The 26,706-nt window shown below is 53.6% G+C and overlaps 9 protein-coding genes across 9 annotated transcripts; 4 read left to right on the forward strand and 5 right to left on the reverse strand.

The window, feature by feature from the left end:
* Nucleotides 1-353: 353 nt before the first annotated feature.
* Nucleotides 354-1,134, forward strand: CPAR01_12481 (vivid PAS protein VVD; the record flags this gene model as incomplete). Its single annotated transcript, XM_060496737.1, has 3 exons — nt 354-482; nt 540-674; nt 724-1,134. The coding sequence occupies 3 exons, from the start codon at nt 354-356 to the stop codon at nt 1,132-1,134; spliced, it is 675 nt and encodes a 224-aa protein (XP_060344270.1).
* Nucleotides 1,135-2,741: 1,607 nt separating this feature from the next.
* On the forward strand, nt 2,742-3,529 carry CPAR01_12482 (cupin domain-containing protein; the record flags this gene model as incomplete). Its single annotated transcript, XM_060496738.1, has 3 exons — nt 2,742-2,952; nt 3,094-3,234; nt 3,414-3,529. 3 exons carry the CDS (start codon nt 2,742-2,744, stop codon nt 3,527-3,529), a joined length of 468 nt encoding a protein of 155 aa, XP_060344271.1.
* Nucleotides 3,530-3,626: 97 nt separating this feature from the next.
* Nucleotides 3,627-5,079, reverse strand: CPAR01_12483 (formamidopyrimidine-DNA glycosylase domain-containing protein; the record flags this gene model as incomplete). The annotated part of the gene is made up of 4 exons (XM_060496739.1): nt 3,627-4,675; nt 4,729-4,778; nt 4,836-5,010; nt 5,061-5,079. 4 exons carry the CDS (start codon nt 5,077-5,079, stop codon nt 3,627-3,629), a joined length of 1,293 nt encoding a protein of 430 aa, XP_060344272.1.
* Nucleotides 5,080-7,641: 2,562 nt separating this feature from the next.
* On the reverse strand, nt 7,642-9,713 carry CPAR01_12484 (serine carboxypeptidase; the record flags this gene model as incomplete). The annotated part of the gene is made up of 2 exons (XM_060496740.1): nt 7,642-9,225; nt 9,288-9,713. 2 exons carry the CDS (start codon nt 9,711-9,713, stop codon nt 7,642-7,644), a joined length of 2,010 nt encoding a protein of 669 aa, XP_060344273.1.
* A 1,537-nt stretch (nt 9,714-11,250) lies between these two features.
* Nucleotides 11,251-13,606, forward strand: CPAR01_12485 (uncharacterized protein; the record flags this gene model as incomplete). Its single annotated transcript, XM_060496741.1, has 3 exons — nt 11,251-12,517; nt 12,585-12,964; nt 13,481-13,606. The coding sequence occupies 3 exons, from the start codon at nt 11,251-11,253 to the stop codon at nt 13,604-13,606; spliced, it is 1,773 nt and encodes a 590-aa protein (XP_060344274.1).
* A 640-nt stretch (nt 13,607-14,246) lies between these two features.
* On the reverse strand, nt 14,247-16,733 carry CPAR01_12486 (uncharacterized protein; the record flags this gene model as incomplete). The annotated part of the gene is made up of 1 exon (XM_060496742.1): nt 14,247-16,733. One exon carries the CDS (start codon nt 16,731-16,733, stop codon nt 14,247-14,249), a length of 2,487 nt encoding a protein of 828 aa, XP_060344275.1.
* A 1,545-nt stretch (nt 16,734-18,278) lies between these two features.
* CPAR01_12487 (uncharacterized protein) lies at nt 18,279-18,566 on the reverse strand (the record flags this gene model as incomplete). Its single annotated transcript, XM_060496743.1, has 1 exon — nt 18,279-18,566. The coding sequence occupies one exon, from the start codon at nt 18,564-18,566 to the stop codon at nt 18,279-18,281; it is 288 nt and encodes a 95-aa protein (XP_060344276.1).
* Nucleotides 18,567-19,445: 879 nt separating this feature from the next.
* Nucleotides 19,446-20,359, reverse strand: CPAR01_12488 (NADH dehydrogenase; the record flags this gene model as incomplete). The annotated part of the gene is made up of 2 exons (XM_060496744.1): nt 19,446-19,954; nt 20,008-20,359. The coding sequence occupies 2 exons, from the start codon at nt 20,357-20,359 to the stop codon at nt 19,446-19,448; spliced, it is 861 nt and encodes a 286-aa protein (XP_060344277.1).
* A 639-nt stretch (nt 20,360-20,998) lies between these two features.
* On the forward strand, nt 20,999-26,678 carry CPAR01_12489 (general negative regulator of transcription subunit 4; the record flags this gene model as incomplete). Its single annotated transcript, XM_060496745.1, has 5 exons — nt 20,999-21,042; nt 21,146-21,212; nt 21,288-21,400; nt 21,451-23,519; nt 24,232-26,678. The coding sequence occupies 5 exons, from the start codon at nt 20,999-21,001 to the stop codon at nt 26,676-26,678; spliced, it is 4,740 nt and encodes a 1,579-aa protein (XP_060344278.1).
* Between the last annotated feature and the right edge of the window lie 28 nt (nt 26,679-26,706).

The raw sequence follows: 26,706 nt of genomic DNA on the forward strand, positions 1-26,706 counted from the left end.
GAACAACGTACCGTCCTTTCGATATCTTGGCTTGATGACCTTACATCCTTCCACAACGACCTGTCACTTTTTCCCTGACTCTGTCAACCAACGATTTACACTTGTTATAGCAGCTCTTAAGCAATAATCCTCATAGTCCCCGATCGACTTCCTTGCCAGCACATCCAGACATACGCATAATGCAAAGTGCCTAACCGCCTTACTCTGTACAATATCACCGACCGCCAACCCTGCTCTCTCTCGCTGCTCGTACCGGCCAACCCCCCCGGTCACACATCCCGCTGCCTCCCAGTCACCCGTCACATCGTCGCTTTATAATCACATTCAGCCTTCAGGCTCAGCCAACCTTCACAATGTCGATGCAAGAGTTTCAATACCCGGCCTCCTATCTTCAACCGCAAAAGACGGAACGCATTCTATCATTTCGGGCACAAAACCAAATGTCGACAACCATGAATCCGTGGGAATCCTGCGCGCTTCAGGTACGTTTGGGACTCTCAACTCAGGCTTTCCGGCTCCGGTACTGACATCCCTTCTAGTACCAATTCTCCGAGGAGACTGAGCAAGCTGTGCGTGGAAAGCGTGGTGCTTGGCGACAACCGCAAGCCGCTGCCGATCCCGTCATGTACCCTGGACTTTACTGCCCCAGCGGATTCGACATGATGAGCATTCTCGTAAGTACCCAAGTCGGCGATGGATGTTGAGGTAATTAACAATTATCAGCTCCGCGTCGCTGGAAGGCCCAACCCCAAGGTTGAACTTGGCGCAATTGACTGTTCTGTTGCTCTACTTCTTTGTGACCTCGAACAGCCCGACTGCCCGATTGTCTACGCCTCCGAACACTTCAGCATTCTTACCGGCTACAAGAACAGCGAGATTCTTGGCAAGAACTGCCGCTTCCTTCAGGCGCCCGGCGGAAAGGTCAGCAAGAAATCTGCCAGGAAGCATATCCCCAAGGAAACCGTCAAGAGCATGCGCAAGGCCGTCGAGGCAAACGACGAATTCCAGACCGACGTTCTCAATTTCAGGAAAGACGGCACTTCCTTTGTCAACCTGCTCACCATGATTCCCGTCCGCTGGGACTCTCAGCACTTCCGGTACTCTGTCGGCTTCCAGGTCGCACGCGAGGATTAATTTTCGGCAACACGCAATACGCAAATACGAAAGTTTGTTTCGACATTTCGTCACTGGCGCCTGTAAACATCCGGTCGCGAAGGCAGCGAAACGTTTTCTTTACAAAGGCAACAACTATGTCACGACTTGATTACGAGCGAGGCATCTGCTATTAGGCATTTACGATACCCACATTACACGCATGCGAGTTAGAGCCCACGCATCTCGGGACACGATACGACTCTCTATTACTATTATTTCCTTCAATTTTGGGGTGTTTCTGCGGCGTTTTCCACCAGGATACGAAGAACGATGAGAAAAGCGAATTACTACTGCATGGAGACCTGGAGTCACTTTTAGGTGCATCAAGACCATTATCAACCATCCGCCTCATTGGAGTTGATGGATGGCAGGGGAAAGCGAATTGAGAAATAATCCAGCTTCAAAGCATTTGGGATGGCGTATTATCGACAGTCGGCACTGGCCTTGACTGTACAAGGGGGGGCTTCTTGGGAATTTTATATCATGTCCGCAACATGATATCTTGATCATGACGAAATGTTATAGCATAGCAGACGGCCCAAGGCCCTCGGCGAATTGAGTTACAGGCGTTGTATTTCGGGAACACAACATTTTGGCTTACTTTACGATTGTGATGATTATCGCCTGCGTCGTGACACTGCATTCATGAACACCGCACACGAATCAATGTCTGATAATCAGGGCTGCATCGAGGACAACTCCACAAGCTGGAGAGGTTATACTTGAAGGCGCCCCCCTCATTTGCAACCATTACTGGCGTCATCAAAGACCGGTGAGACACTTGCACATGTTGCTAAACCCAAACACACCTCAAGCTGAGAAAAGGGTCGACGGCTCGTGGGAGGACACGGACTCAATCCGACAGGCCCTCTCAAGTGGGTGACAAAATAGGATGCTAGTCAACAAGATTATAACGCCTACTTGCATGCTTATCAAGCCTACTATTCTTATTCTTTTTATTACTTATACTTTTGTTAGGATCTTTGATATATTCATTACAGAATACTCTTCGAAAGAAGCATATGAATAGGGATAATAGGAGTGGAAATAACAGGATAGCAGCTAGGGAGGGTACTGATAGAGCAGCAAGCGATTTTGTCACCCACTTGCTCTCTTAACGTGCAGTGCAACCAACTGTGTCTGTCTGCTTGCTTCCTTATTGCTTTTTCCGGGTGAGTTTCGAGACTAATGTACAAAGGAAGACGCCTCAACCGACTAGTTCGGATGTCCATCCATAGAAAGGCACGGCAGATCCGATAGGTAAGTAGGTTAGTTTGGTAGTCTTACCTAAGCTTACTGCTAAACCTCTCAACCTCCTTCCCCCTCCTCTATGGCGCGCCGGACGTCCATTTGGGGAGATTGTTAGTATCATCAGATGAATGTCACGGATTGATACTCGAAAGGCCAGTGAGGTCATTTTACACCACGTCCTTCTCACGTAGTCCGGTTCTCGCAATATTTCCAATTTCAAAGGGCAACTTCATCAACATCCAAAGAAAAGGGAGGCAATTTACCACCTCCGACATACCACCAACAAAAGTACTAGACAACAAAAACTGTCGCAACGCAGCCTTCAAAATTACAAGATGCCTCTCCGCGGACCCGTACCGGTGAAGCTCTACACAAAGGAGAACAGCGAGTGCCTGAAGCTGGGCCCCATGACGATTTACATCTTCGAGGACGGGACCAACACGGATAACCGCGTCGGGTGTATGACGCTCGAGCTGCCGCCGGCGACGTCTGGGCCGCCGATGCATTGGCACCGGTTCCACGACGAGTGCTTTTTTGTGACCAAGGGTGAGTTCTTTTACTAAATCAAAACGGCGTTGGGGGTTTTTTTTTTCCTCACTGATGTAGTTGAATCGAATTACTGTTCATGTTTAGACTGAATGGAGAGGGTTTATTTCGTTGACGTGTCGATTGTGTTACTGGCAATAGGGACGATCCGGTTTTCGACACCCGAGGGGAACGTGGATGCCGAGGAGGGCCAGTTGATGGTCGTGCCGCCGAGGGCGATCCACACGTTTTCCAACCCGTCCGAGACGCACCCCGCAGAGTTCTTCATGACGTCTACCCCAGGTACGTACTTCTTTCATCGAAATCCTTCGTGAATACCATCGTGGCAAGGTAGGCTAATAACAAGGGACCTAATTCAGGATACTACATGGACTGTAAGTACTCGGAAGGCCCAGCGTCCCGAGGCCGAAGCTCGTGATGACTGTCATCTTGGTGTGAAAAAAGCTGACGGTTTGCGGTAGACTTCCGTATGATGGCCAAGGGAGTCGAAGAGGGTAAGAAGTTGTCCCGCGACGAGACGCAGCATCTCATGGCGCTGTTTGGAACGTTCCCGCCGGATGTGGAGTCAGAGCCGTGAAGTAAACTAGGATGTTGGGGTTTGAGGGGGATGGGATTTGGTGTTCATGAGAATTTGGGACTCATATGAGGTATAACTCTGATTAAGATATAAATGCTCACCCCCTCAGTCGGAGGGACCTCCGTCTACCCGTGTCCTCTACCACCGCTGCATTTGTCTTCCCAGACGCCTCTTCCTTCTTTACGGCAGTCTTCTTGGTCTTGGTTGGTGCGACCTTGGGCTTCTCCGCAGCCTGTTTTGAAGCCCGCTGCTTCTTGCTTGGTGCCGGTGCTTCGGCGGCAGGCTCTGGGGTCTCCTCCTTCTTCACCTTTGCCGCCGCTGTGGGCTTTGCCTTGGCGAAACTCTTGGCACTTCGTGCTTTCTTGCTGGGCTTCTCCTCTTCCTCCTCATCGCTCTCGTTCGCCTTCGCCGGCCTCTTCTTTTTAGCGGCGGCCTTGGGCTTCTTGCCGCCGTCATCGTCCTCCTCCACGGGCTCCTCCTTTGCCGACGGCACAACCTGACCAGTCTTCTTCTGCCTCCCAGGAGCATAACAGCTTGTCCGCCCGCCGACGGTAATGAACGCAAGCTTCTCCCCGTTGGGAAGCTCAGACGCGGCACCTTTACTCCCCTTGCCCCAGCGATAATTAAACAACCAATCGTCCGGGAACTCGTCCGAGTCGCCGAGCTTATCGACGGCCGTCTGGCAGACATACCGCACGGCCTCGTACAACCTCGTCATTTCCTCTTCGTTAAAGGTATCGCAGTACTGCTCCGGGTGCAGCCGGGACTGGTACAGCACCTCGTCGGCGACCCAGTTGCCTATGCCGCTGATGTGGCTCTGGTCCAGGAGGAGGGCCTTGATGGGTACGTGGCGGGACTGCATATTTTGGCGGAGGTAGGTCTCCGTGAAGATGTCGACGTCGACGACCGGGTCGGGCCCGTTTTCTTTGAGGGGCGAGTGGGAGCGGATGTCTGCGCCGGGGCAGTCCACGAGGCGGATGCGGCCGAAGCGGCGGGGGTCTGTGAAGGCGGCCGAGACTTTGGGTGTGCCTTCGGTCTCGATGTGGAATTTCCAGTATTTGGGTGGCCAGATGTCTGCTTCGCCTTCCTTCATCTTTTTGTAGTAGTTTGTGTAAGCCGTCTTGTCGCCTTTGATGTGGATCCATCCTGCGTGGTGTCAGTCTCGATACAGAGTACCTGAAATGAATAATTCTCATTACCTGTCATGCCTAGATGCATCACCGCATGAGGGGGTTTGTCGAATGTGATCCTGAGACGAAATGAGTGTCTGTCAAGAGCTTCCAGTTGATCGATGGAGTAGACATACCAGAAATACTTTCCTTGACTTCCGACAGAGACAACCTTTCTCCCCTTTACAGCTTTCTCGAAGGCCGGGCCGCTGGTGCCGACTTTGCCAAAGACATTGGCATCGTCAGGGGCAGAGACCTTTGCGATCTTCTTGCCTACAAGATGAAGGCGCAAGAAGTGCACGCACCGCGCGACTGGGAGAACATGAGCCAACTTGCATTTCTCATTTCAATGGCAGTCTTACCTTCAGCAATCTCGGGCATTTTTGTACTGTTTTATTGTCTGTCTCACTTGCTTAAAGGAAGGAGATCACGGATGAACGTCTCTCGTCTCCCGGGGTCTGCGACGACTTGCGCACTGCGGATCCATGACGCAGACGCAAGCTGGGACGCGTCGAGCTTTCAACTGAGGACCGGCCATCCGCGCCGACTATTCGCGCTAACACGTGACCCAACACGTGAAGAGACTGCAGGTACACCTCGAGTGGGTCGTGGCCGACCGCCAGCTGCGCACCCCCACTCGCGGCTCAAAATTTCCCAGCACCTTTAAATCTCTTCCCTCGCAGACCACCCCAACCTCACGATCCTTTCTTTCCATACTGCAACACGCAGCAAATCGGCTGCGTAGCTTCGCATGACCTGGTAAGTTCCGCGCTCGCGCTTATTTCTTACTTTGACCTTTGAATTACACCCCCAATCCTTGGTGATGACAGACAAACACCGCAAACTAGAGTCTTTGACCTAAATGGAATGAAACCTCTGTTTTACACGTCAGTCTGATAGGACACGACAATGTCGCAAATTTGTTAACGGATCTTATGCGCTTCGCTTGAGCAAAGTAGCTAACCAAACAAATTAGGCTTTGGCAGATTTATTTCAATCTGACGCTGGCATCATTGAGCTACGTGGCTGCCTCGAGATGGCTTGACAAAAGGTACGGTACACTTCTTCCTCAACCTTCCCACTCGAGATCCGGATGATTAGTTTTTTTGTGCTTTGCACAGTTGGAATTACCGGCTGAACACTCTTGTTGAAAACAACTGGCTGTTTCTGATTGATCTCACTACCCTTCTTTCCATTTATGCCTTCGTTCGCGTCGAACCTCGTCGCTAACATGGAACCCAGCCATCTCAGATCCAATCGACAAGGTACATACCAACCCCTCCCTTTCCCGCTCTCCCATCATTTACATGATGAAGCGGCACTGGGCTCCGAGAGTACCCATATGGGACTCGGCCATGAGCAGACAAGCCACTTTGCGGCAGGCCTAGAAAACCTCGCCCACTGATTTCGATCCGAACACTCAACTTGTCGGGAATACACCTTGCTCTTCAGGTGGCTGACCCGTCTACAACAGTGTCGAGATGGATTTCGCTTTGCTACACAATCTTTTGGTGTCTTCTGCCAGTGCAGTACAGACGCACCTGCTTCCTTCCGCTCCAGTCATGGTAGGTCTCACATTTTTCTTTGCTGCCCCACATGCCTTCCTGATGAGCAACTTAGATGACGAGTCTGATTTGGATTTTCCAATGCGGATACAAACTTTTTATACCATTCATGCAACGACTGAATTGGCTTCATTACACTACGTTTTGACATGATGAGCATGAACATCGCTGACCGTCTCTAAGATCACAGTTTTACTCTGACATGGCTTGACCTGTTGTCCAAAAACGCACCATCGCATGGCTCAAGTGGTAAGCTCCTACCCTTTTCATCTACCCTTTCAGCCACCCACGGCTCCGTTCTTCTGATGAACGATAAACCAAAGACAAGCATATGTCAGAGCCTAACGGCGAAGCTGAGACACGTTGACTACCAGTCATTCTGATCGAACACTTCACATTTGCACTCTTTCTGGAAATACTTGTGAATACAGTTGGCTAACATTCGCCTTCTAGAGCCATGTGGTGTACATCCTTTTTCACCTTTCTCCTGCCGACGGCCTTGCATCAAATGGTAAGCTCCTTTCCCATATCTCATCTTCTACCTCTACCCACTCCCCCGCGTCTACGTGATGATCATAATATATATCACGACGGTCTCCTGAGCCATATGCTTTGATGATACTGCCTTTGACAAGGCCCCATACTGATTTTTGACGCTTCACACATTGTTTGATTTACGAGTCGTGGTGTATCGCAAACAGTGGCTAACTGAAGTTGTCAGATTCTCTAATGACTATATCTTCATCAATGATGCAAGCCAAGGTAGGTCTATGCCGTGCATGTTTTAATCTACATATCCTCAATACAAGATACCCATGATTCTTCACTCCGTCTGTGCTCTACTGCTACAATGTGATTTGCCTACCGATTTCACCATCCTTTCCAATCATGGAATCGCACGAGGTTTGTCGTGTTGATCACTGGTGCTTCACGGTCACGATGCCAGGATATCCTCCTGGCCGGAAGGACTTCCGTCGAGTCGTTTATGGGACAGATTTCTGCGTCCGTGACTTACTTCCATTCGTGACAATCGGTATTCTTTCCTCGCATGCCTGCTCAGCAAGGGTGCGAGTAAACACCCTCCAATATCATTGCCAAGACGCATGTTTACTGCTTTGTATTCCAACTATCATTAAGGGGGTATCATTAAGTCTTCAACCAACACAAATCAGAAACACATCCAGCACATATCTGCAGTGCTTCTCTCCTTTTCTTCGGTCCCTTCCATGTTTTCATCCTTCACATCCAAAATGCCCAGAAACGCCCAACCAAGATGATTCTCGAGGCCATCCACATGCTCTCTAGTGCCCAACCGAGGATGCAAGTATAATGCTTTGCTACGTAGACGATGCTCCAAAGCTTTATGATGACTTTTCAATCAACCACTTCCCATCGCACCAAACATAAACATGCTAATCGAAAGTGCAAAAAATGCCATAATAGGCATCATTGGTGCCTGGACCGTCATACTGCCGCTTGTTGGCGTCGACGTCGCCGTGAATAATCCCGTAAGGACCGTAGATGATGTGGATGCGGCAGGCTGCGTAGAAGTCGGAGCCTTGGTGGCCAAAGGCCAGTCACTTGAAGCACTGTAAAGTACGCCATTGATGACTGTCCCCTCGCCGCGCTGGAGCATGCTGATCTGCTCGTCGCTGCATGAGGCTTGCATGTAGCGCAGCCAGCAGGTGGCAGCAGGCGAGTCTGGGAGCTTATCTGTGTGCGTGGCGTGGGCATCGCCAGAGGTATTGTAGTTGGCCAGATTGACCTGATCGCCCGTCGAGATGGACGTGCCCATGATGACACGCGCAAAGACTTGGAACGCGGTTTCCGGCTGGTAGGCTGGCACCGAGTGGCCGGCCTGGTAGATGCGGCTGAAGGATAGGTTTCCAAACTGCCTCACGACGCCGCCGATGTACGAGTTGTTGACAATGATAGGCGCATAACCGGCGGCGCTGAAGTTGCGTCCGTATACGGTGCTAGCTTGCCAAGCGAGAGTCGTCGACGCGGCCTCCCCACCCAGCCAGTTGCAGATGTAGTCACGATCACCGTAGATCAGAGCGACGCGGATACCGCGCTGCAAGAGACCGGCCAATTTCGGGATCAAGGGTCCTCTCATGTAGTCGCCCGTGCCAGAAAAGGCGGACATGACAGCCTGACTCGTCATCGTGAAGTTGACGACGGAGCCAATGGATTGCTGAAAGCCCGCAGTGTTGACATACTCGAGATACGTATTGGGCGGAAACGAGTCCGGGTTCTTGCGCGCAATGTCGTACCAGCTGCGGCCCGACTCGGAGTACGGCATCATGACATTCTCGTTGCAGGTCTGATAGGCCCTGGAACACAGGGTGTTTACTGTATCCACCCCGCCGGTGTTGTTGGCGTCGTAGACGGACTCGGCGGTGCGACATTGTTTGATCAAGTCCAGGCAGCCGCCCGAGGTGTACAAGCTGCCGTTGGCCAGGCTTGCGCGGACGTCGTTCATCGCTTTGAAACCGTACGTGTTGTTGGTAGCCATGGCGGGGTAGAATTCCGCCTGAACCTGATCGTCGATGCAGCCGTTAACAATGCCTAGGGACGTGAGGTGGACTTCGAGTGTGTTGTTGGCCGACAGCGTCCCGTTCTGCCGTCTCTCGTTTTGCTTCTCCCACACATCAGAGAAAACAGGCCCGTACTTTCCGCCATAACTCTCGGCGAAAAGATTGATGCCTAAAGAGCTGTTGTTTGGAGGGTTGTACTGGGGAAATGCGCCCAAGAAGCCCTGAAGCATGTGCCATATCGCATACGCAGCCGTCTCGGTGGTATTTGCCGTGTTGTTGGAGTTCAGCGAGCTAAAGGTGCCGTTAAGAAACGTTGCAGGGGGCTGTCCATTGGGGACTGGCTGAGGCGGACTCGACTGATTCGCGTTGAACAAATCCATGGAGCCATTGGTGGCAATGTCATACGAGAAGCCAACTTGGTTCGGCTGGGGAGTGTTAGCATGTTGCCAACTAGTGCTTGCCGGACCAGAAGATGCCAGAAACTTACCTGGTCGATGAAGAGCATGTTGGAAGCGCGGTCCCATCCCCATTCTCGCGCCACAGTGTCGTACTGGTTTAGGCCCTTCTCAATAACCTCGCAAGGACCGACCTCGGTGAACATGCCAAAGAGGGAGCTGACACCGGGGCCGCCGTTGAGCCAGATAGTCATGGCCTCTGTGGGTTCGCGGGCGCCGATGAACCAGAAGAACATGTTTGCTGGGTAAGGGCCGGGGACGTTGATCCATCCTGTGTATTGTTGCTGGGTATCGTAGGCGGTCTTGCAGACACCCTTGGGCGTTTTGTAGCGAATGGTGACATTTCCGTCTACGGGCGAAGTGATTGTGGTGAGGTTGACCGAGGTGGAAGGGAATTGAGCATTGGCGAAGGCGGAGAGCAGGCCGGCAAGGGCGAGGACGGAGTGAAAGAGACGCATGGTGAGATGTCCCGCATCGTGTCCTCGGCGCATACTCGCGCTCAGGGCGATTGTCGTCGGTCCGGAGCAGAGACGATGCGCGGGTGCCAATATTTGTGTCGAGTCGAGGCGATTCGAATCGATGATGTTAGCGAGAGTGACGCAACACGAGCGAGTTTGGTGTGGTGTTGTGTGGTGTTCGGAAGCGGAATGCAACAAGTGCGATGGAAGTGAGGGAGGAATGTTGTCGGTTTTGAAGGTCCCCAGTGCTCCGTCGGATAGCGGCTTGGCAGACGTGCCCCTGCATTTAGCGCCATTGTTTGGTGTCAACGGGCGCCCACAGGCCTTACGGGGCCCCGAACGCCTGCCCCATTGCCCGTGGGTTACCTAATTTAACATCAAGCCCACTCCACTGTCCACACGAGCAGGGCGTCCAGGCCCTGCTGCAATGGTATCATAGTGCTCTGCGAACTTTGCGAAGTACCTACACGTACAGGCAGGGAACCTGGAACACGCGGCCCGCGGGGAGTTTTCCAGGTTCCATTGCTGGCGGGATCGCCCAACGGCCGGGGTCTAGGGCTGACGGGACCAAGGTTCCTCCTTCTCACATCTTCCACCTTCATCTCCATCTCAATAACCTGCAAGAACTGCAAGCAGTCAGCACGGCATCACAAACAACACACCCAGGTGCAGCCCAGGCGGTCTCTCATAATGCCGTGTTACCCGTAGTGGTTCATGCCTTGTTGTTGGCTCGTTCGTCCCAATTCATCGTGTCTAAGAGCTGACAGCTGGACAGCCTGATGATTACCTTAGTATACAGACAAACTCAGCTCTGCTCAAGATGCCCTGAACTCAACTAAAAGAGACGGTCATTTCAAACGAAATCAACATCTCGGCGCTTCATCTCTAGACGTTCTGCCAGCCGAGAAAGCTCTCGACTCGTACGGAGTAGAGTCATCACTCATGTGCTTCGAGGTCAGCAACCTGCATGAGCTCATGCAAGCAAGGTACTTGCATCCTTCGGCATTTCGCTCACCTGTGCTCGGCCGGATTCGGGAAGCCTTGAGAAAACCAGTCCTTCTGAGATTCTACGAATCAGAGTCATCTGTTTGCTGCACTCTGTCAACCAACGAACATCACTACTCAGCTTTCTACTATTATTTCAATCCCATGTTGTCACAGCCTTCATCAGACGAGCTATACGATGTGGCTCTCATAAAGAAACCCCAAGCCCCAAGTCTCCGGCACTTGTAGACAATGGCTGCGTGGACAACAGGCACACGGAACGACTTAGGACTAAACAGGCAAGGTTGGTGATTAGCCATCGCCAACGACTTCCCAAAACCATGCGGCTGAAGGCCACCGGTCAGGGGTAGTTCCCAATGGCTTTATTCACAGAGACGCAATAGCATCATCCCCTTTACAAAAAGACATTCACATTTGTAGCGTTTGACAAGGCAGCCATTGCTTGCCTTCATATCTCAATTGTATTGAGATATCTTTTCATTTTGTCTCATAGTCCAAAGGCTTCAGAATACGGGGTTTCCTCCTCAAGGCAATGTCCTCCGACTCGGGTACAACACCTACAGACATCATCACCTATATTGGTGTTCCTCTAGCCGTGCTCGGTGTCCTCCCAATCCTCTACAACACCATTGCGACACTTGCCGCGCGATCTCGAATCAGGCGCATGCTCCGTCATGCCCGCCTAACAGCTCTCACTCGCTCCGACGTCGTGAATCGCGTCATCGAGGTCGACCTCCCCCGCTACGCCGTCACGCCCTGGGACCGCTTCGATCACCGCGACGAGTACTGGTCCCTCGCCCGCCACCCTTCCTCCATTCCGGGTGGCACTTGGACGACCTTCAACTGGCGCACCAACACCATCGGCCTCAAGACGCAGAGGGTCGAGTACGCAGACCAGCTGCGGCAACCGCAGGTCGATGTCACTTTTGACGAGCTGATCAGCTACCTCCTGGATCTTGGCGCCGTACCCGATGCTCACGGATGGAGGCTGCTCAGAAGCACAGGGCTGTGGACTCCCGTCGGCTGTACCCTGATGCAGAGTCCCGATGGACAGCATAATGCCCTCACCATTGCGCCCCTCAACGACTCTGACGGCCATCTTTCGCTGTCTGTAAATTGGTCCTCACACTGGACCACGAGGAGCCATGAGTCTCTGCCCCCGTACTGGGTCCGGCTGGTACCACTCCCTAGTCCAGCAGCCACGGCCATTGAGCAGGACGACGAGAAGGATGCCAGCGACAATGTCAACGCAGAGCAAGAAACAAGCAGCGGAAGCATCAAGAAGAAGACGATATCCCCGTCATCCTCCGTCGCCAGCATATCCCGCGCCGCAAAATCCAACGCCCAAAACCCAATCGCCTGCAAAATCTCCTCTCACGGCCTCGTAAGCGCCATCCCAGAAGACGCCGACCACCCCTCGACGAGCCTCTACATCGAGCACGTCCGCATCCGACCGGGCCACACGGCCGGTCCATGGTTCGCCAGCGCCGCCACGGCCTACGGCACCTCGAGCGCGACTATCTTGTGGAACTACCGCATCCCGGACGACGTCCTCGCCTTTGCGCGGGGCTCCTCCGTCCCCTGCGGCGTGCTCGAGGTCCTGGGCGTCGTCGACGGAACCCAGACGCCCGAGTGGGCGAGCTCGCACAACGACACGCGGGACAACCTCGATCTGTTGCACCGAAGGATGCGGGATCAGATGAACGCCATCGCGGCCGAGCAGCAGATGGATCCGGTGCGGAGGGAGCAGGCTGTACGGGAGCGGATGCGCAAGGAGTCTGATCAGCACATGGACGACGGTAGGCTTTCCCGTTTCCTCCCATCTACCTTACGGAAAGGTACTGGACTAACATCGAAAACCCGCAGTACGAGACAGAATGCGCCTCGACGCCCGGCGCCGCGAAACCCGCGCCCACGAAGCAATCCAATCCCCCAAATGGGACGCCGCCCTCGTAGCAACACACACCCTCCCCTGGCTCCAGCAACAAGGCCACTTACCAACAGACGACATCATCACCCTCCGCTCCGTCGCCGCGGGCCTCTTGCACCGCATGCTCCTCGACGGCGCCTTCACCTCCGCCCTCTGCGCCGTCCTCGACGCGTGGAAGGCCTGGGCCGACAACGGCGGGATGCGCAAGTCGGACCTCGAGGCGCTGAGAGAGGGACCGAAGGCGCTTGAGATGTTTGCGCTCGCGAGTGTGTTAGTTGCTGTTATTCGTGACGTCGGCGGTGCGGCGGAGGGGTCGGTAAGTGGGGATTTGCAGGAGTGCTTGAGGATGTGGCGACAGGTTAGGCTGGGATGAGGGATGGATGAACAGAGATAGGGGACATCTGATGGATCTGTCATTAATCACCATGAAATCAGCCTCTGATTAATATAAAGAGAAATGCAAAAAGAGTTCACCACCGGTGTGGCTACATCTCTTGGTGCTCATGCTGGGATTCGAACTCGGGTACTCTCGCTAAGCCTGTCGTCGAGTAGGCTGGTTGGTGTAGATAATTGATTGTTGACCATGAACCACTCCACCACCTAGCCAGTTTGACCTGGCCCGTCGACCTAGACGGGCGCCGTCTGGATAGTGACTGGAACGGGGTTGAGGGGGTATATATAGGCTTCGGCAGTGATGTGTTGTCGTGTATAGGATAAATACGTTGACGGGATCGCGTCCCTAGTTATTATAGGGGTACTTCTTTAACCCGTATCTTTTGGGCAAGCCCAAAGCCGTATTCGAATAAGTATACGCTCCTAACGCTATAAAAAGGCTAGAGAGAAGGTAATAAAGAAAGAGGAGGTGGAGGAAGAGAAGGAGGAAGAGAAGGAGAACGAGGAAAATAAAGACGCGGAGGAAGCTAAGGAAGAGGACGAGGAGGACGATGATGAGGATTAAAGAGAAGACGAGGGGGATGGGGATTTATTTTTGGGATCTAAGGGCCTTTTCGTAACTCAAACACCTCTTACACCCGGCTATATCGACTATAACACCTCCCTCTCCCCCTAATACTCTTACTATAACTATAACAATATCAGTAGACCTGGTTTGAAGATATGAACCTAGTTGCCCGTAACCTCGCAGAATACGGTATCTATAGCCCTAGCGTTAACCCTCGCGGCGCCCGCTTTCACTGTGCCAATTCAGGAAGCTTTCACTATAGTTCGCTAGCAGGTTTACTAATAGAAAAGCGAGTAATCCTTTTCGATCTCGGTTGGACTCTGGCAGCAAGGCAAGGTAATCATGTAAGAGGAACTCATGGAGTAGTAGTTCAGAGATTGATTCGAGCAAAACGTCAAGCGGGTTCAATTCTACCCCCAATAGCGAAGCAATAATCATGCTCTCGATAATAACCGTTGCATACCTGCCTAGCCCAGCCATTGTGTCCATTCTTTGTTGCCCGTTTCCCTTGTAAGCCGGCCGAAGCCAATCCAAACTCCAACGCTTCAAAATAATAATTCCAATAACATCGCCAACACCCCCCCTCCAATTACAATCGAGTAGCAAACACCTCAAAAGGCAAATCGAAACCGAGCTCCTACAGCTCATCATCCTGATCTGAATCAAACACAATGATATCGTCCTCGTCACCGCCGTCATCACGTAGCAGACTTTCAGGCAGCATCTGGCTCTTGGACAGCAACTGCGAGGAATCCATCTGGAACGTTCCCGGCGGCAGGTGGACAGGACTATCGTCCTCGTCCTCGTCGTCCACAAAGATGGGCAGGCTCGAGTTGTTGTTCGAGCGCGTCGGCCGCCGCGGCGCAGACCTGAACTTAACGGGCGACTGGGAGGGGCTCGACGCCTGACTTGCCGTCGTCGCCTGCGAGGGCCGGACCGCCCGCCGCGGCGTTGGATTGGGCGGGCGGCTGAGGGGCGTCGGGGGCAGAGCTGGCTTGGTAAATTGGGGGAGCTCTGTGCCGAACTTTCGAGCGCCGCGGCCGCCGCGGTTCCTGGTTGGGGTCTGGCTTGACGGTACCAGCAGGTCGGCGTCGGAGGAGTGGTGCTGGGTGGAGTGCTCAATGTCGCTTTGGAGTTGCTCGGCGAGCTCCTGGGAGACCGTCTGCTCCTCTGAAGGACCTCCGGCTGCCGGCAAAAACTCCTTCCTGCCGATCTCGGGTTCCGACACGATATCATCTTCCTCTTCTCCGTCTTTACCGACAACACAGCAACGCAGGTTGGCCATCAACTGTCCGACGACGGCGGGCGGCACGTAGTTGTACTTTTGCGGTGGTCCGTGAAGCCAATCCAGGTCCATCATTTCCCGTAAAGACATTGGATCATTGAGCTGGAAGACCTTCTTTAGATGATACGCAAACTTGGAACCATTGTTCTGATTGAACTCCGCGTTGCCGACCCCGTCCTCATCAATCTCACCAGGCGATTTGGCCTCACTGAAGCAGGCCATGTACCGCAGTTCCGCAACAGGCTTCGTGACGTAAAGCCACATGCGGGTGACAGTGTGGGGGATTCTGTAATTGCGGAATTCGTGATTCTTCTCGCCGGCAACAATAGCCTCCATGTGCTCGGGATGTATGGAAATAAAGATGTCGGTCCGATCGCCCTGTCGCCCCATGCCGTGAATGACGCTGTAGGGTAGCCGCTGGCTCTCTAGTCCTTGGGTGTAAGGGGTCTTTGGTGTCTTTGGTGTCTCGACAGCCGCCTTTCCTTTAGCCTTGGGAGTTTTCTGACTCGGTGTGGGCGTCGTCTGAGAGACGGACTCGTCGTTGGTTTCCCTGCTCGCTGTCTTAAGAACACTGGAACCACTGTCGTGTGTAGGCTCTGGTGAAGATGTGATGACCTCCACGGTCTCTCTGCGGTCCGAATCCTCGCGTGACAACTTGGGAAACACAAACGGCTTCGATAGAACCACTGTCGCGTCCTCTTCATCCTCTTCGTCATCATCCTCTTTGGCGGCTGGGGCGACGTTTTCCTTATCAGAGTCGCCTTCCTCCGCAGGAGACGCTTCTTTGGATGCTACTTCCTCCTCGGATGAAGCAAGAACCTGGTCCATCTGAAATTGTGTGTCTTCGCCGACGGCCTCGTACCCCTCAGCTTCCTCATCCAGGATTTCAAGATCATCGAATTCATCCTCAGAATCTGCAATCTCGACCAGAGGTGACCTTTGTGGCCTGCGAGGGGATGGGCTGACTTCACACTCTCCCTCCACTTCCTCATCTTCTTCCATGGGAGCTAGACTGGCTGTAGGATGGGGCGTGATGAAGCGAACATTTTTGGTGGGCTGCAGTGGCATTTTGCTGGGAGATACGATTTGGCTCGAGCTCTGGCTACCGGTCGTCGCATAAGAATCCTGGACTGTCAGAGTTCGTGGCCGTTTGACGGATGCTGTGGGCTTCGGGATCGGTGACATTGTGTTTGTGGACTTGTCTTTCAAGGGAGACCTTTTTGGCGCCGGGCTGTACCTAGCCAGCATCGGGGTAAGCGGGCTGCCTATAGACGATGGAATCTCATAAATAACGCGTTTATTTGTTGGCGTCTGCGGAACGACGGAGGGTGTCCTGCTGGGCGGTTTGCTCGACTGCTTCTTGCCAGGCACTTGGTTCTCCTTGTCGTTGCCGGAAGGCAGCACCGGTTGGTCCTTCTCGACCTCATCCTCCGAGGGCTGGAATTGCCATACGTCCTCCTCCTCTTCCTCTTCTGCCGTGGATTTCTCGGATGATCTTCGCGACATCTGCGTCAACGTTTGCGTGTGAAAGGATGAGCTTGGCGTCGGTTCGTCTCCCATGGTCTTTCTCCTTCTCTTCCTAGGCTGGGGCTCCTCCTCTTCGTCGGATAGATCAAGGCGCAAGGGCGACGAGCGCGTGGTCTCAAACATCTGGGTCAAAGTTTTTTGCTGGTGGTTGGCAATGCGAGCGGTTGGTTTACGAGCGCTATACGTTCGAACTTCAGTTCGTCGATGCGGAAACTTTGCCTGCTTTGCCGACTTGCTAGACTTATAGACTCGATCGGGAGATGGGTTGGCGGCGGCGGGAGTCCGGCCGCTGGAGCGAGTTTGTGGTGGCATTTTGGATAATGGTGCAAACCGTCACCGCAAGGCGTGAGCTTGATCGCTTCCAGAGCGCGCAGATCGTTGATATCAGCAATTGTGTGCAACGTTGACTCAGACGCAAAGGCAGAGTGTCAGCGCAATTCCTCGGAGACTAGACCTCGTTCAGTCCAAAGGGCGCGTCGCGTACTCGAGTGTGGGATTGATTTACGCGTGTAGTGGCGTGTGGTACGTGGTGACATCACATGCATTTAACGGGGCGGCGGGGAAATGCATGGGTGCTAGATAGCGCCTCCTTTTGCTGGGTAACTGCATTATATAGTCTCTGTCCCTCTCTCCTATTGGCCTTTCACTCAACTCATTCAACTGACAATTCTGAACATGCGCAAGACACTTACTGAACGCAAGGCAAGGTAGATAAGGTAAGCTATCTCATGAAACTTCAACTTGTGTGATCCACAATCAAGCACGCAATTGAATCGTTTGAAATCACCCATTGCAGTATGAACAATTACGGTTTATCAAGCCTCCTGTATCCCTCAGAACCCACTCAAGCAAGCTGGTTGTTCGCGTTGATAATACCAGCCTTACGTTGGGTGGACTGCGTGACAGCAGCCTTGATCGTCGCTGAGGTCTGATCAGGGTCAAGCTTGCAGTTGTACCGCTGCATGATCGCGAAGACTACTATCTTCCTATACCCAAAAGCCCACTCGATAGCCGTTCTAATGGTGTATTCACTGTAGTAGTGGTGACAGCAGTTGTAGTAGTAGTGGTGGTAGTTGTTTGAACGTTGGTGGAAAGAGGTAGATTATAAGGCGGTATGGGGCAATTCAAACAGCTCATCTACCTGCTTATACTTCGGAGGAATCGGTGGGCTTCTCCAATTCCTTCTACCCTCAGTACTCAGATATACGCAGTTCAATGTACGATTGTTGAGCTTCATGCCGGCCGAAAGGCTACGCCCTGCTGATGTGTATACCGGCAGTAGTAGTGGAAGCAGTAGTGCCAGTTGTGGCAGAAGTGCTCCAAGTGTTTCCAACACATGACTTGCTCCTTGGAGATGTTCTTGATGAATACCACCTGGCGTGAGAAAGATTCCTTCCCGCGAATCAAGGGAGGTCTACAACGCAATGGAGCTGACAGAAGTACCGGACTCTTCCAGCTGTGAGGCTCTGGCTCCGGACACACCGATGCCTTGGCACTCGAGTGTTGATGATCGGAGGAGATGGCCGACTTGGCTTCTTTGAGGTGACGATCGTCGAGAATGGTATTTTCTCTGTCTGATATTGTTCATGAGCCTCCGAGACATGGTAGAGTATGCTTCGAGCGGGAAGGTCTTCTGTTGTTTAGCGGATGTGAATCTCTTCCTTAGGGTCAATGTCGTGTATTCAAGTTCAAGATCCCGTGGGCAGGACATCGACCCTTTGTGAGTCCTTGAGAACCCATCTCACAGCTCTTCAACGAATTGAAGAGATTGTGAGGCCCGTTGACTGTACTAGGAGCAGGCCGTCGTTGTGTACGTGTGACTTGTTTGGTGGCTCTGAGAGAGAGCAGACTGTTCATCTAGAGCTTCTTCCCAGTGATACGGTGAAGAAGGCGCCTCAGCCTAGACTTAGACTTCGTGGAAGTGTCGTTTGAGGCGAGAGAGACTGAAGACGATGATGTAGTAGCGCAGGTCTGCTGCTTGCAGTATCCCTCAATGTAGCCATTGATATGGTCCTCAAGATCAACGTCGCAAGAAGCGAGGTCGAGGACATGGGCTTGGTGGTATTGCATCTTGGCCTTGTATCTCAACTCCTCCAGCATGTCCGCAGACAAGAGCTGGGACCTGGAAACGGCAAATACAAACATCCTGGCTGTAGTGTGGAGTGAAGTTTGAGGAGAGAAGTAGTTGGTATGCAGAGCGTGATGTCTTCGGAGTATTCAGTGAGAGGCGATGAGCAGAGATATTGAGTCTGAGATGAGTGACGAGGACGTAGGAACCAGGGACCATTGACGACTTTGTAGCAGACCAGTTGCCCTTATATATGATGAGGAAATGAAATACAATCAGCGTCAGGTGCAACACTGGGTTGGCCTTAGAAGTTGGGTTGATAGTTTGGGTGGCACTCGGGGGGTTTCTCCGTTACCATGGGACATGTCTGGTACCCTCGCGGTTCAAGGCAACAAGCCGTTAAAAGTGCTGGTATCGAGCCATGATACCTTCCCTTATAACTTCCTCGACAACAAGTAGCCATGTCCTTTACTTACGCACGTAGTCACATCATGGCTCACTCTGGACTTCCCTTGCTGGATTGGGTTTGAAATCGTGAATTAGGCACCTGATCATGCTTCACTGTAACCTGAAAACATACTCGATGCCATTTCGGTCGAAGACGCGTTCTGAGCACTGGTTTACAGCCAACGTAACGTAGGCGGAAGAGGGTGACACAGTCAGTACCAAGTGCAAATTGGTCGACCTTGGAAGATCAGTCTTGTGCTCGACATTGGGTCCCTTTTTGAATCAAGGCTTTTAGTCCGTTTTCTGAGACTTCTCCAGGACCATGGGACTCGAAAACCGTTACAATTTGGGGAGGCGTTCTAGTCACTGGCGCAGAGCCAGCAAGGCCCACGCTCCTCACCAGCATTTCAGTCCAGCCACATAAGGTTCAAGTAAATAATGGGACGCAGAATGGTAGTACAACAAAGAAGATTCTAGAGTCAGTTATATACACGTCAGAATCTTCTGATCTATTTCTTCGGCTCCTCCTTCTTCTCCTCTGGCTTCGGCGTAGGCAGCTTGAAGGTGTCGGGGCGTCTGTCCGTGCCAGGTCCAACTCCCTCCCAGGCACTTGAGCCGCCCTCGAAGTTGCGGAAGGCCTGGGTAAGCTCAAGGGGCTCGGTAACGATGCGCTTCTTCTCCTCGTCGTATCTGACCTCAGTGTAGCCAGTGAGAGGGAAGTCCTTTCGCAGGGGGTGACCCTCGAAACCGTAGTCGGTCATGATTCTGCGCAGATCGGGGTGGTCGGCGAAGAAGACGCCGAAAAGATCGTAGACCTCACGCTCGTACCAGTTGGCTCCATCGAAGAGGGAAGTGACACTGGGAACGGGGGACGCCTCGTCGGCGTAGGTCTTGACGCGGATGCGCGAGTTGTGGCGGACACTGAGAAGGTTGTAGATGACCTCGAATCGCTGGTCTCTGGTCGGGTAGTCGACGGCAGTGATGTCGCTAATCTGGGTGTACTCGGCCGAAGTGTTGTCTACGTATTGTTAGATGAGAGTGACGCTATATCGTGGATCAATTGACACTTACACTTGAGGAAGGTGAAGACGGGAATGATTCCCGAGGGAGAGACGTAGATGGTGAGCTCGTCCTTCCAGACGGAGATCTGCTGGACGTACTTGGGCAAGCAGCCCATGATCCAAGAGCCGTATTTGTGGAGGTTATCGGCCTTGGAGCCGTACTTGTCGGCAGGGTTGATGAGAGGAGCCTTGAGGGTGCCAATGTGCTCGCGAGGAGACTTCCTCAGGTTTTCGGCATCCTTGGGATAGCCGGTCGGGAAGCCGGCCAATTGAGGGATCGAGGTTGAGAAAGATCGAATCTCGCTGGGGCGGCAGTTGCGCAAGCCCGCCAGAGCTCTACTACGATAGAGCTTCGTTGCCATTATTGCGATTGTTGCAGTGCTGGGGGGCTTGTTGCCTCTGGGGAAGTTGATTGATGATGCTGTGCATTCGCGATGCTTGGGGATTGAAAGAAGCTAACCGGCGGTAGGTCCACCCCCAGGGTGGTACTTTTGACACTCGATGCGGACCTGAAGGTGCCGGCAAACTGGCTGGACGAGGTGCTCACAACCTCTGTGTCTTGACGATTGAAAACTTTGCAGCAAATTCAATAGGACTCAAAGTTTTGGGTAAAATACAATTGCCAATATTGAGCACCTTCCTGAAATCTATGATTTCCTTTCAAGAATCCAAGAAACCGCACCTGCCGTTACTCAAGAGCGTTCTTTCCTTCACGATTGCCCAAGCGACTGGGAGGGGTGGATCTAAATTCTGCTGACTTGCAATATTCTCGGTCCCTTGATTGGCTTGTCATTGGTAACCAGCACGTGACGGCAACCAGTGGATCCATCTTACCTAAGGCACCACGCTCTAGTGCAGCAGACGACCCATCCGAGAAAGGCTTTGGCTTCACCTCTGTCTGGTATTGAACAACTTCCCTCTCCTAACCACCTCCACTCACAAATCGAAACCCAACCTTCCCGCAACCCCACGAAATATACCTACTGCCACAGATCATCGCCATGGCACCCCAAGACACATTCATCGACGAGGAGGATGATACATGGTATGATACCTTATTTCTGACCTCGCGCGCATCTTGCTTGCGTGCAACCCATGCGTGAGACCTTGAGGTGTTGGGCATCGTGAACTGACTCTCTCCACTACAGCCCGTTATGTATCGAGGAGTTCGACCTCTCAGATCGGAATTTCCGACCATGCCCTTGCGGCTACCAGGTACGGCGACAGCGACTTCCATGTTCCATCGTTCCTGCCTCGGACGAAGAACCTCGACCTCTAACAGTTTCATAGGTGTGCCAGTTCTGCTTCAACAATATCAAGAACAACATGAACGGCCTGTGTCCTGCATGCCGAAGACCTTACGACGAGAAGACAATCCAGTGGAAGGTTGTCACTACGGAAGAGTGTGTACCCCTCCTACCACCTTGGTCGACGCCACACTGACAAATACTAGGGTCGCCGAGTTCCGAGCAAACATCCAGAAGAACCAGAAGAAGCGAGCTGTGGAACAAAAGCAGAAGGAGGTTCAGAAGCGCGAGGTTGAGAAGGAAAACCGCAAAAACCTCATCGGCGTCCGGGTCGTTCAGAAGAACCTGGTTTACGTGACCGGTTTGACACCTACAGTGCGAGAGGACGAACTACTCAAGACACTTCGCAAGCCCGAATTCTTCGGTCAATACGGCAACATCCTGAAAATCTCGATTAGCAGTCGGAAGAGCCAGGACGGCCAACACCAATCTCTCGGAATTTATGTGACTTTCGAGAAGAAGGAAGACGCCCAACGTTGCATCCAAGCTGTCAACGGTTCTCAGAATGGCGACCGCGTTCTCAGAGCCCAGCTCGGTACCACCAAGTACTGCTCGGCCTGGCTGCGGCATGAGCAGTGCACCAACAGGCAGTGCATGTTCTTGCATGAGCTGGGTGACGAGGAGGACAGCTACACTAGACAGGATCTATCCTCGATGAACAGCATAAGCTCTCAGCGGCCCCTCCCTGGGGGTGGTTCCTCGAGCAGCGGTGGCGGACCGTCTCGCACCGCTTCTCGACAACAGAATACCGCACCGCCTGCGGCTCCCGCTTCTCAACCCATGGCACGATCGTCAAGCAAGGACGGCTCCGAGAATGGCGGCGACGGACCAGCTCTGCCTGCCTCTGCCAACTGGGCAAGAAATCCTCAGCGCAGCCGCAGGGGAAGCCACGCCACTAGTGGCGCCGCTTCAAGCCCTGCAATCTCGACAGCCCTCCCCGTCACCACCGAGGCAGTACCCGAGGCCATCGACGAGACCCCCTCGAGAAAGGAAACCCCCGCACCTCCGACCGAGACCAAGGCCCCGAAGCCGACTGCTCCTGCTGACAACCGAAAATCCAACAGCCTTCCAGAGAATCTGCTTAGACAGCTGCTCAAGGCTATGCAGGGCTGCCCTTTCTCATACAATGCGCCGGATACGAACCAGATCGAGACCATTTACCCTCCCATGTTCGACACCCGCGGAGGCGAGAAGAGAAGAGCCATGCGCGAAGAAGAGGAGTCGCGCCTCGGCGTGGACCAGGAGCAACAATCCGAACCTCAAGAGGCCTCGGAAGGCGAGCCGGAGACTGGGGGCAGTCTGGCGCTCGGTGGCGAGCCCGAAGACCGAGATGTTGCGCGCGACGTCGTCTTCGAGCAGCGTAGACCTGGCACTCAGCCTCCCATCCAGCGCAACAACAACGACGGCCCTTTCGGTCCCGCACTTGGCTCTGGATTTGGTCAAGCTTCCGTCTCTGCTAGTTCTGTTGGTGGCAGCCGATCCATGACGCCTCAACAACAGCTCTTCGTTCGATCTCAGAGCGGCTTCGGCGATCACTTGCCTCCTGGGATTCCAACTGCGCAGCCTTCTGCGGTTCAGCAACAAGGTGGCGGCCACAACAGACAAGGATCTAGGTTCAGCTTTGCTAATGACACCGCCGGCACTTCAGCTTCAGTCAAGGTTGCCGCCAACCCAAGAATCATGGCCCAGCAGACGGCCATGATGCCTTCCGCTTTCCACTCGCAGCCAGGCAGCCAGTATTATGCATCCTCCATGCCCGGACCTCCTCCAGGTCTCAAATCGACAGGAACTCCGCCAAACATGTTTGGACAGGGCCAGTTCGGTGGCGCCTTCGGTGCGACTTCCAAGGATTCCGCCGAGCTTCTCCAGACGTTGATTCGGGGTCGGGGAACCAATGGACAGGGTCATGATGCTGGTAAGCGTGAGTACATGTTATCTTCTTTCTCTAATCAGTACCCATCCTCTACCTCCTCCACCCCAGCTCCTGCTTCGGGCCTCCTGGCGTCGCTCTACGGTAACCAGCCTGGAGCATTCCAAGACTTCGGTCCCAAGCAGAAGAAGAAGGGGAAGAAGCACAGACATGCTAACACTTCCTCCTCTGGAGGAGGTGGTCTAGTTGATCTTGCGGACCCGAGTATCCTGCAAGCGAGAATGCAACACCAGTCGCAGAGCAATGCCGGAGTCGGACAGGGACTGTTCGGTGGACAGAGCCAAGGTGGGTACAACCCGAACATGATGTACAATACGCGTTTCCCAGGCGCAGGCTGGTAGCCTCGAGAGACAACGCGATAGATGAGGTGTCGGTGTTGGTCGTTTACGGGTTTTGTTTTACACTTCATGTATCATGAGGGGGAGGGCGTCGCGGCATATCACAGGCGGACGACCGCTCTTCAAAGGGACCGAGAGCGCACCGCACATTACACGCGCATTGATTCAGCGAGCATTGCGGAAAACATCAGGGCTGCTCAGGGGAGAGTGGCAAAGGGTTGCATTTGGCGTCGCTTCACGTTTTCTTCTGGGCAAGCAAGGACCGACACCTACACTTCGTCTCGGCATTATACCTCTTTTTTCATTTGGGACCGCACGTCGTCATGGTTAATGGGGTCACGTCAGTCAGGCAAGCCATCATCGTCTTCCAGTCGCCTCAATGTACGTTAACTCGCAGACCATCCTCCCGTTATGAGGATGGGGGTGGCACAAGGACCAATATAGCACGTTGCTCATACTTACCGCTCGTTTGTCCTCGCAAATCATCATGGAAGACGATGATGGCAGCCGTGACTTGTCTTGTTCCTGTAAACATTTGTCCATGTATATAAACTGTTGTCTCTCGTGCTGCTACCATGCTTTATTGTCTCTTCTTTTCCTTACTTGTCTTTAAGGAAAACACCACTTCTAGGGAACCCCTTGGCTAACTGGTTCCCTAGATGACGATCTCTTTTCGCTCGACGATGAGGCCACTCTATCGGTAGACAAATTAGTCTCTGACGACCCCTTGCCGAGCTATGTCGGTACCCTGGGCGGACTATCACGACCAGCAGCTCCGACCCCTCCACCTGGTCTCGGCCCTCCACAAAGAACCGCATCGCCGGCTCCACGACAAGCACCAATCCCCGTAATACCAGTCACACCACTGACGCCCTCGGCTCCCAAGCCAGCAGTCCCTACTATGGCTAATATCGTGCGGACTGGCACACCAGATCAGGCTTCTCGCAAGAAAGCCGGTGGGACAGAAGCCAAGAAGAACATCAAAGCCTTGGCTGTTGAGAGTGGGCTATCAAAGGACATTGCCTCTCAAGCATCTCCCTCCAAGGGGAAGTCTGTATTGCAGTTGCAGGAAGAGGATTTCCCAGCACTTGGAAACGTCCCACGGCCTGCGACCCCAGCGAAGTCAGCAGCTGCAACTCCAAAGATCGCCCCAGCGAGCATCAAGAAGCCCCAACCGGCAGAGGCTGCGACGCCGGCTTCAGGTCCATCCCCCGTGCTGGCTGTTGAAGCGCCCAAAACTACAAAGGCCACGGAGAAGCCCGTACCGGGTATCTTGAACATTGCCGCCGCTACCAGTGCAGCTCAGCCAAAGCAACCAGAGACCACCACCACGGAGCAATCTGACGTCTCGGCCTTCCCAGCCTTGCCAACACCAACGACTGCCAGTGTAGCATCACCTATCGCGAGAGCAGCGCCCAAGACTTTGCGAGTTGTACCGACACCCAAAGCCGAAGTGCCGCCAGCTCTACCATCAGGTGCCGCATTTTCTGCGGCGGCAAGGGCTGTTTCTTCCGCCTCTGGACGTCCTGGAACACCGGCTAGCGAAATCATTAGCGATAGCGCCTCTATCGTCTCCGCATCTGTGTCTGCTTCTCGTACCAGCTCACCACCCCCTACCAGAGTGGGAACTGCACCTGTCCGCAACACAACAAAGAGCCAGCAGCGCAAGCAGCGAAAGGAGGCGCACAAGGAGCAGTCCGCTTCCATTACTGTTGCGCCCAAAGTCGTGGAAACCGAAGAGCAGGCTCCCATCCTCGGACGCAAGAAGAAGCAGAAGAAGGAAAAGCCGGTCACATCGGCCCCCACACCAGTCAAGAAGCCCGTCGAGCGTGTCGCCACCCCGCCCCCTCCTCCCAAGGAGCCAACTCCGCCTCCCAAACCTATCGTCGAGAGAACGGTGGTGGATCTACCTCCTCCCAAAGGCAAGGCTGCTAAGCAAGCCGCCAAGATGGCCAAGGCAGCGGAGGAGAAGGGCAAGAGTAAAGAAGGAACACCTTCAACGCCAACACCACCGCCTCTTGTACCCACAGCTGTTGCTGTGCCAGAGGAGTCTCAGGATATTGCCGACAACCCGAATACCTTTCCTGAAGTTGTCTACCATGCCCTGCATGAAGCGGGCGAGGTTCCCACCGCGGAACTACTTGCCCTCCTCAAGCCTTTCCTCGACGCTCACTCTCGCTTTGACAGGCCTTCCGCTGCCACCCTGAGCAACAACCCGCCCCCTACGGCTACGACCAAGAATATGGTGTCCGAGGCAGACCATGCTATCCTACTTACTGGTCAGCCGGTGCGCAAGATCATGGAAGGTCAGCGTGTACTCATTACGCCCAACGGGGATTGCCTGAGAAATCTCACCGAAGAGGAAGAAGGCAGATATCTTGCGCTTCAGAAGTCTGTAGCAGTTGGTAGTGACCAGCCCGACAGCTTTGTTGCGCCTCGTCATCAGGCCCGTCCGGGTGGCTTCTCCCTGATCAAAGGCAGAGCGGTACCCAACGGGCCCCCATCCTACTTTCCACCCTCGCCCAACGCACAAAAGATGTTCTCCGATGACCCTGTTAATAAGATTCAGCGTGAAGAGGCCATCAGCTACATCAACCAGTTCGTTCTCCCGCGACTCAACTTGGGTAACACCAACCTGTTCCCGGGCAGCTGGAAATCTGCGCCTGGTGCCAAGGACGCCTTATCTGCACGAGAAACAGCCGCCGCCAGCCTAAACTCTCTCGCTCCGTACATTTATGGACACGACGCAGCAGCGGGCGCAGGCATCTACTCCGCCGAGAGCGGTGGCTCAGGCAAGGACATTCCCGAAGACGAGACACCGTTTGGCGGTCTGGACTCGCCACAGCACCAGCAGGGTAGCGAGGGCTTCGTCACCGACGCCTCCCCTTCCACCATGGCGGCCGCCGCCGCACAGGTGGACGCCCAGCAGAGAACTGGGGCTGTGCACCCTAAGTTGCCTGGCACACCACTCAATGCCATGTCGCTCATGAGTGTCGAGGACGCCGAGTCGGCGCTGGGTATTGCGCGCAAGGAGACGGAGAAGCTCGAGAAGGGGCTGAATCAGGCTATGAAGCGCAACCGGAGGCTTCTGCTGGGCAGTAGATGACTAGCCGTGAGTCTTTTAGATCTCGTGA

Source organism: Colletotrichum paranaense, assembly GCF_030867605.1.
Source record: "Colletotrichum paranaense strain IMI 384185 chromosome Unknown Scaffold_11.1, whole genome shotgun sequence".
NCBI classification, from domain to species: domain Eukaryota; kingdom Fungi; phylum Ascomycota; class Sordariomycetes; order Glomerellales; family Glomerellaceae; genus Colletotrichum; species Colletotrichum paranaense.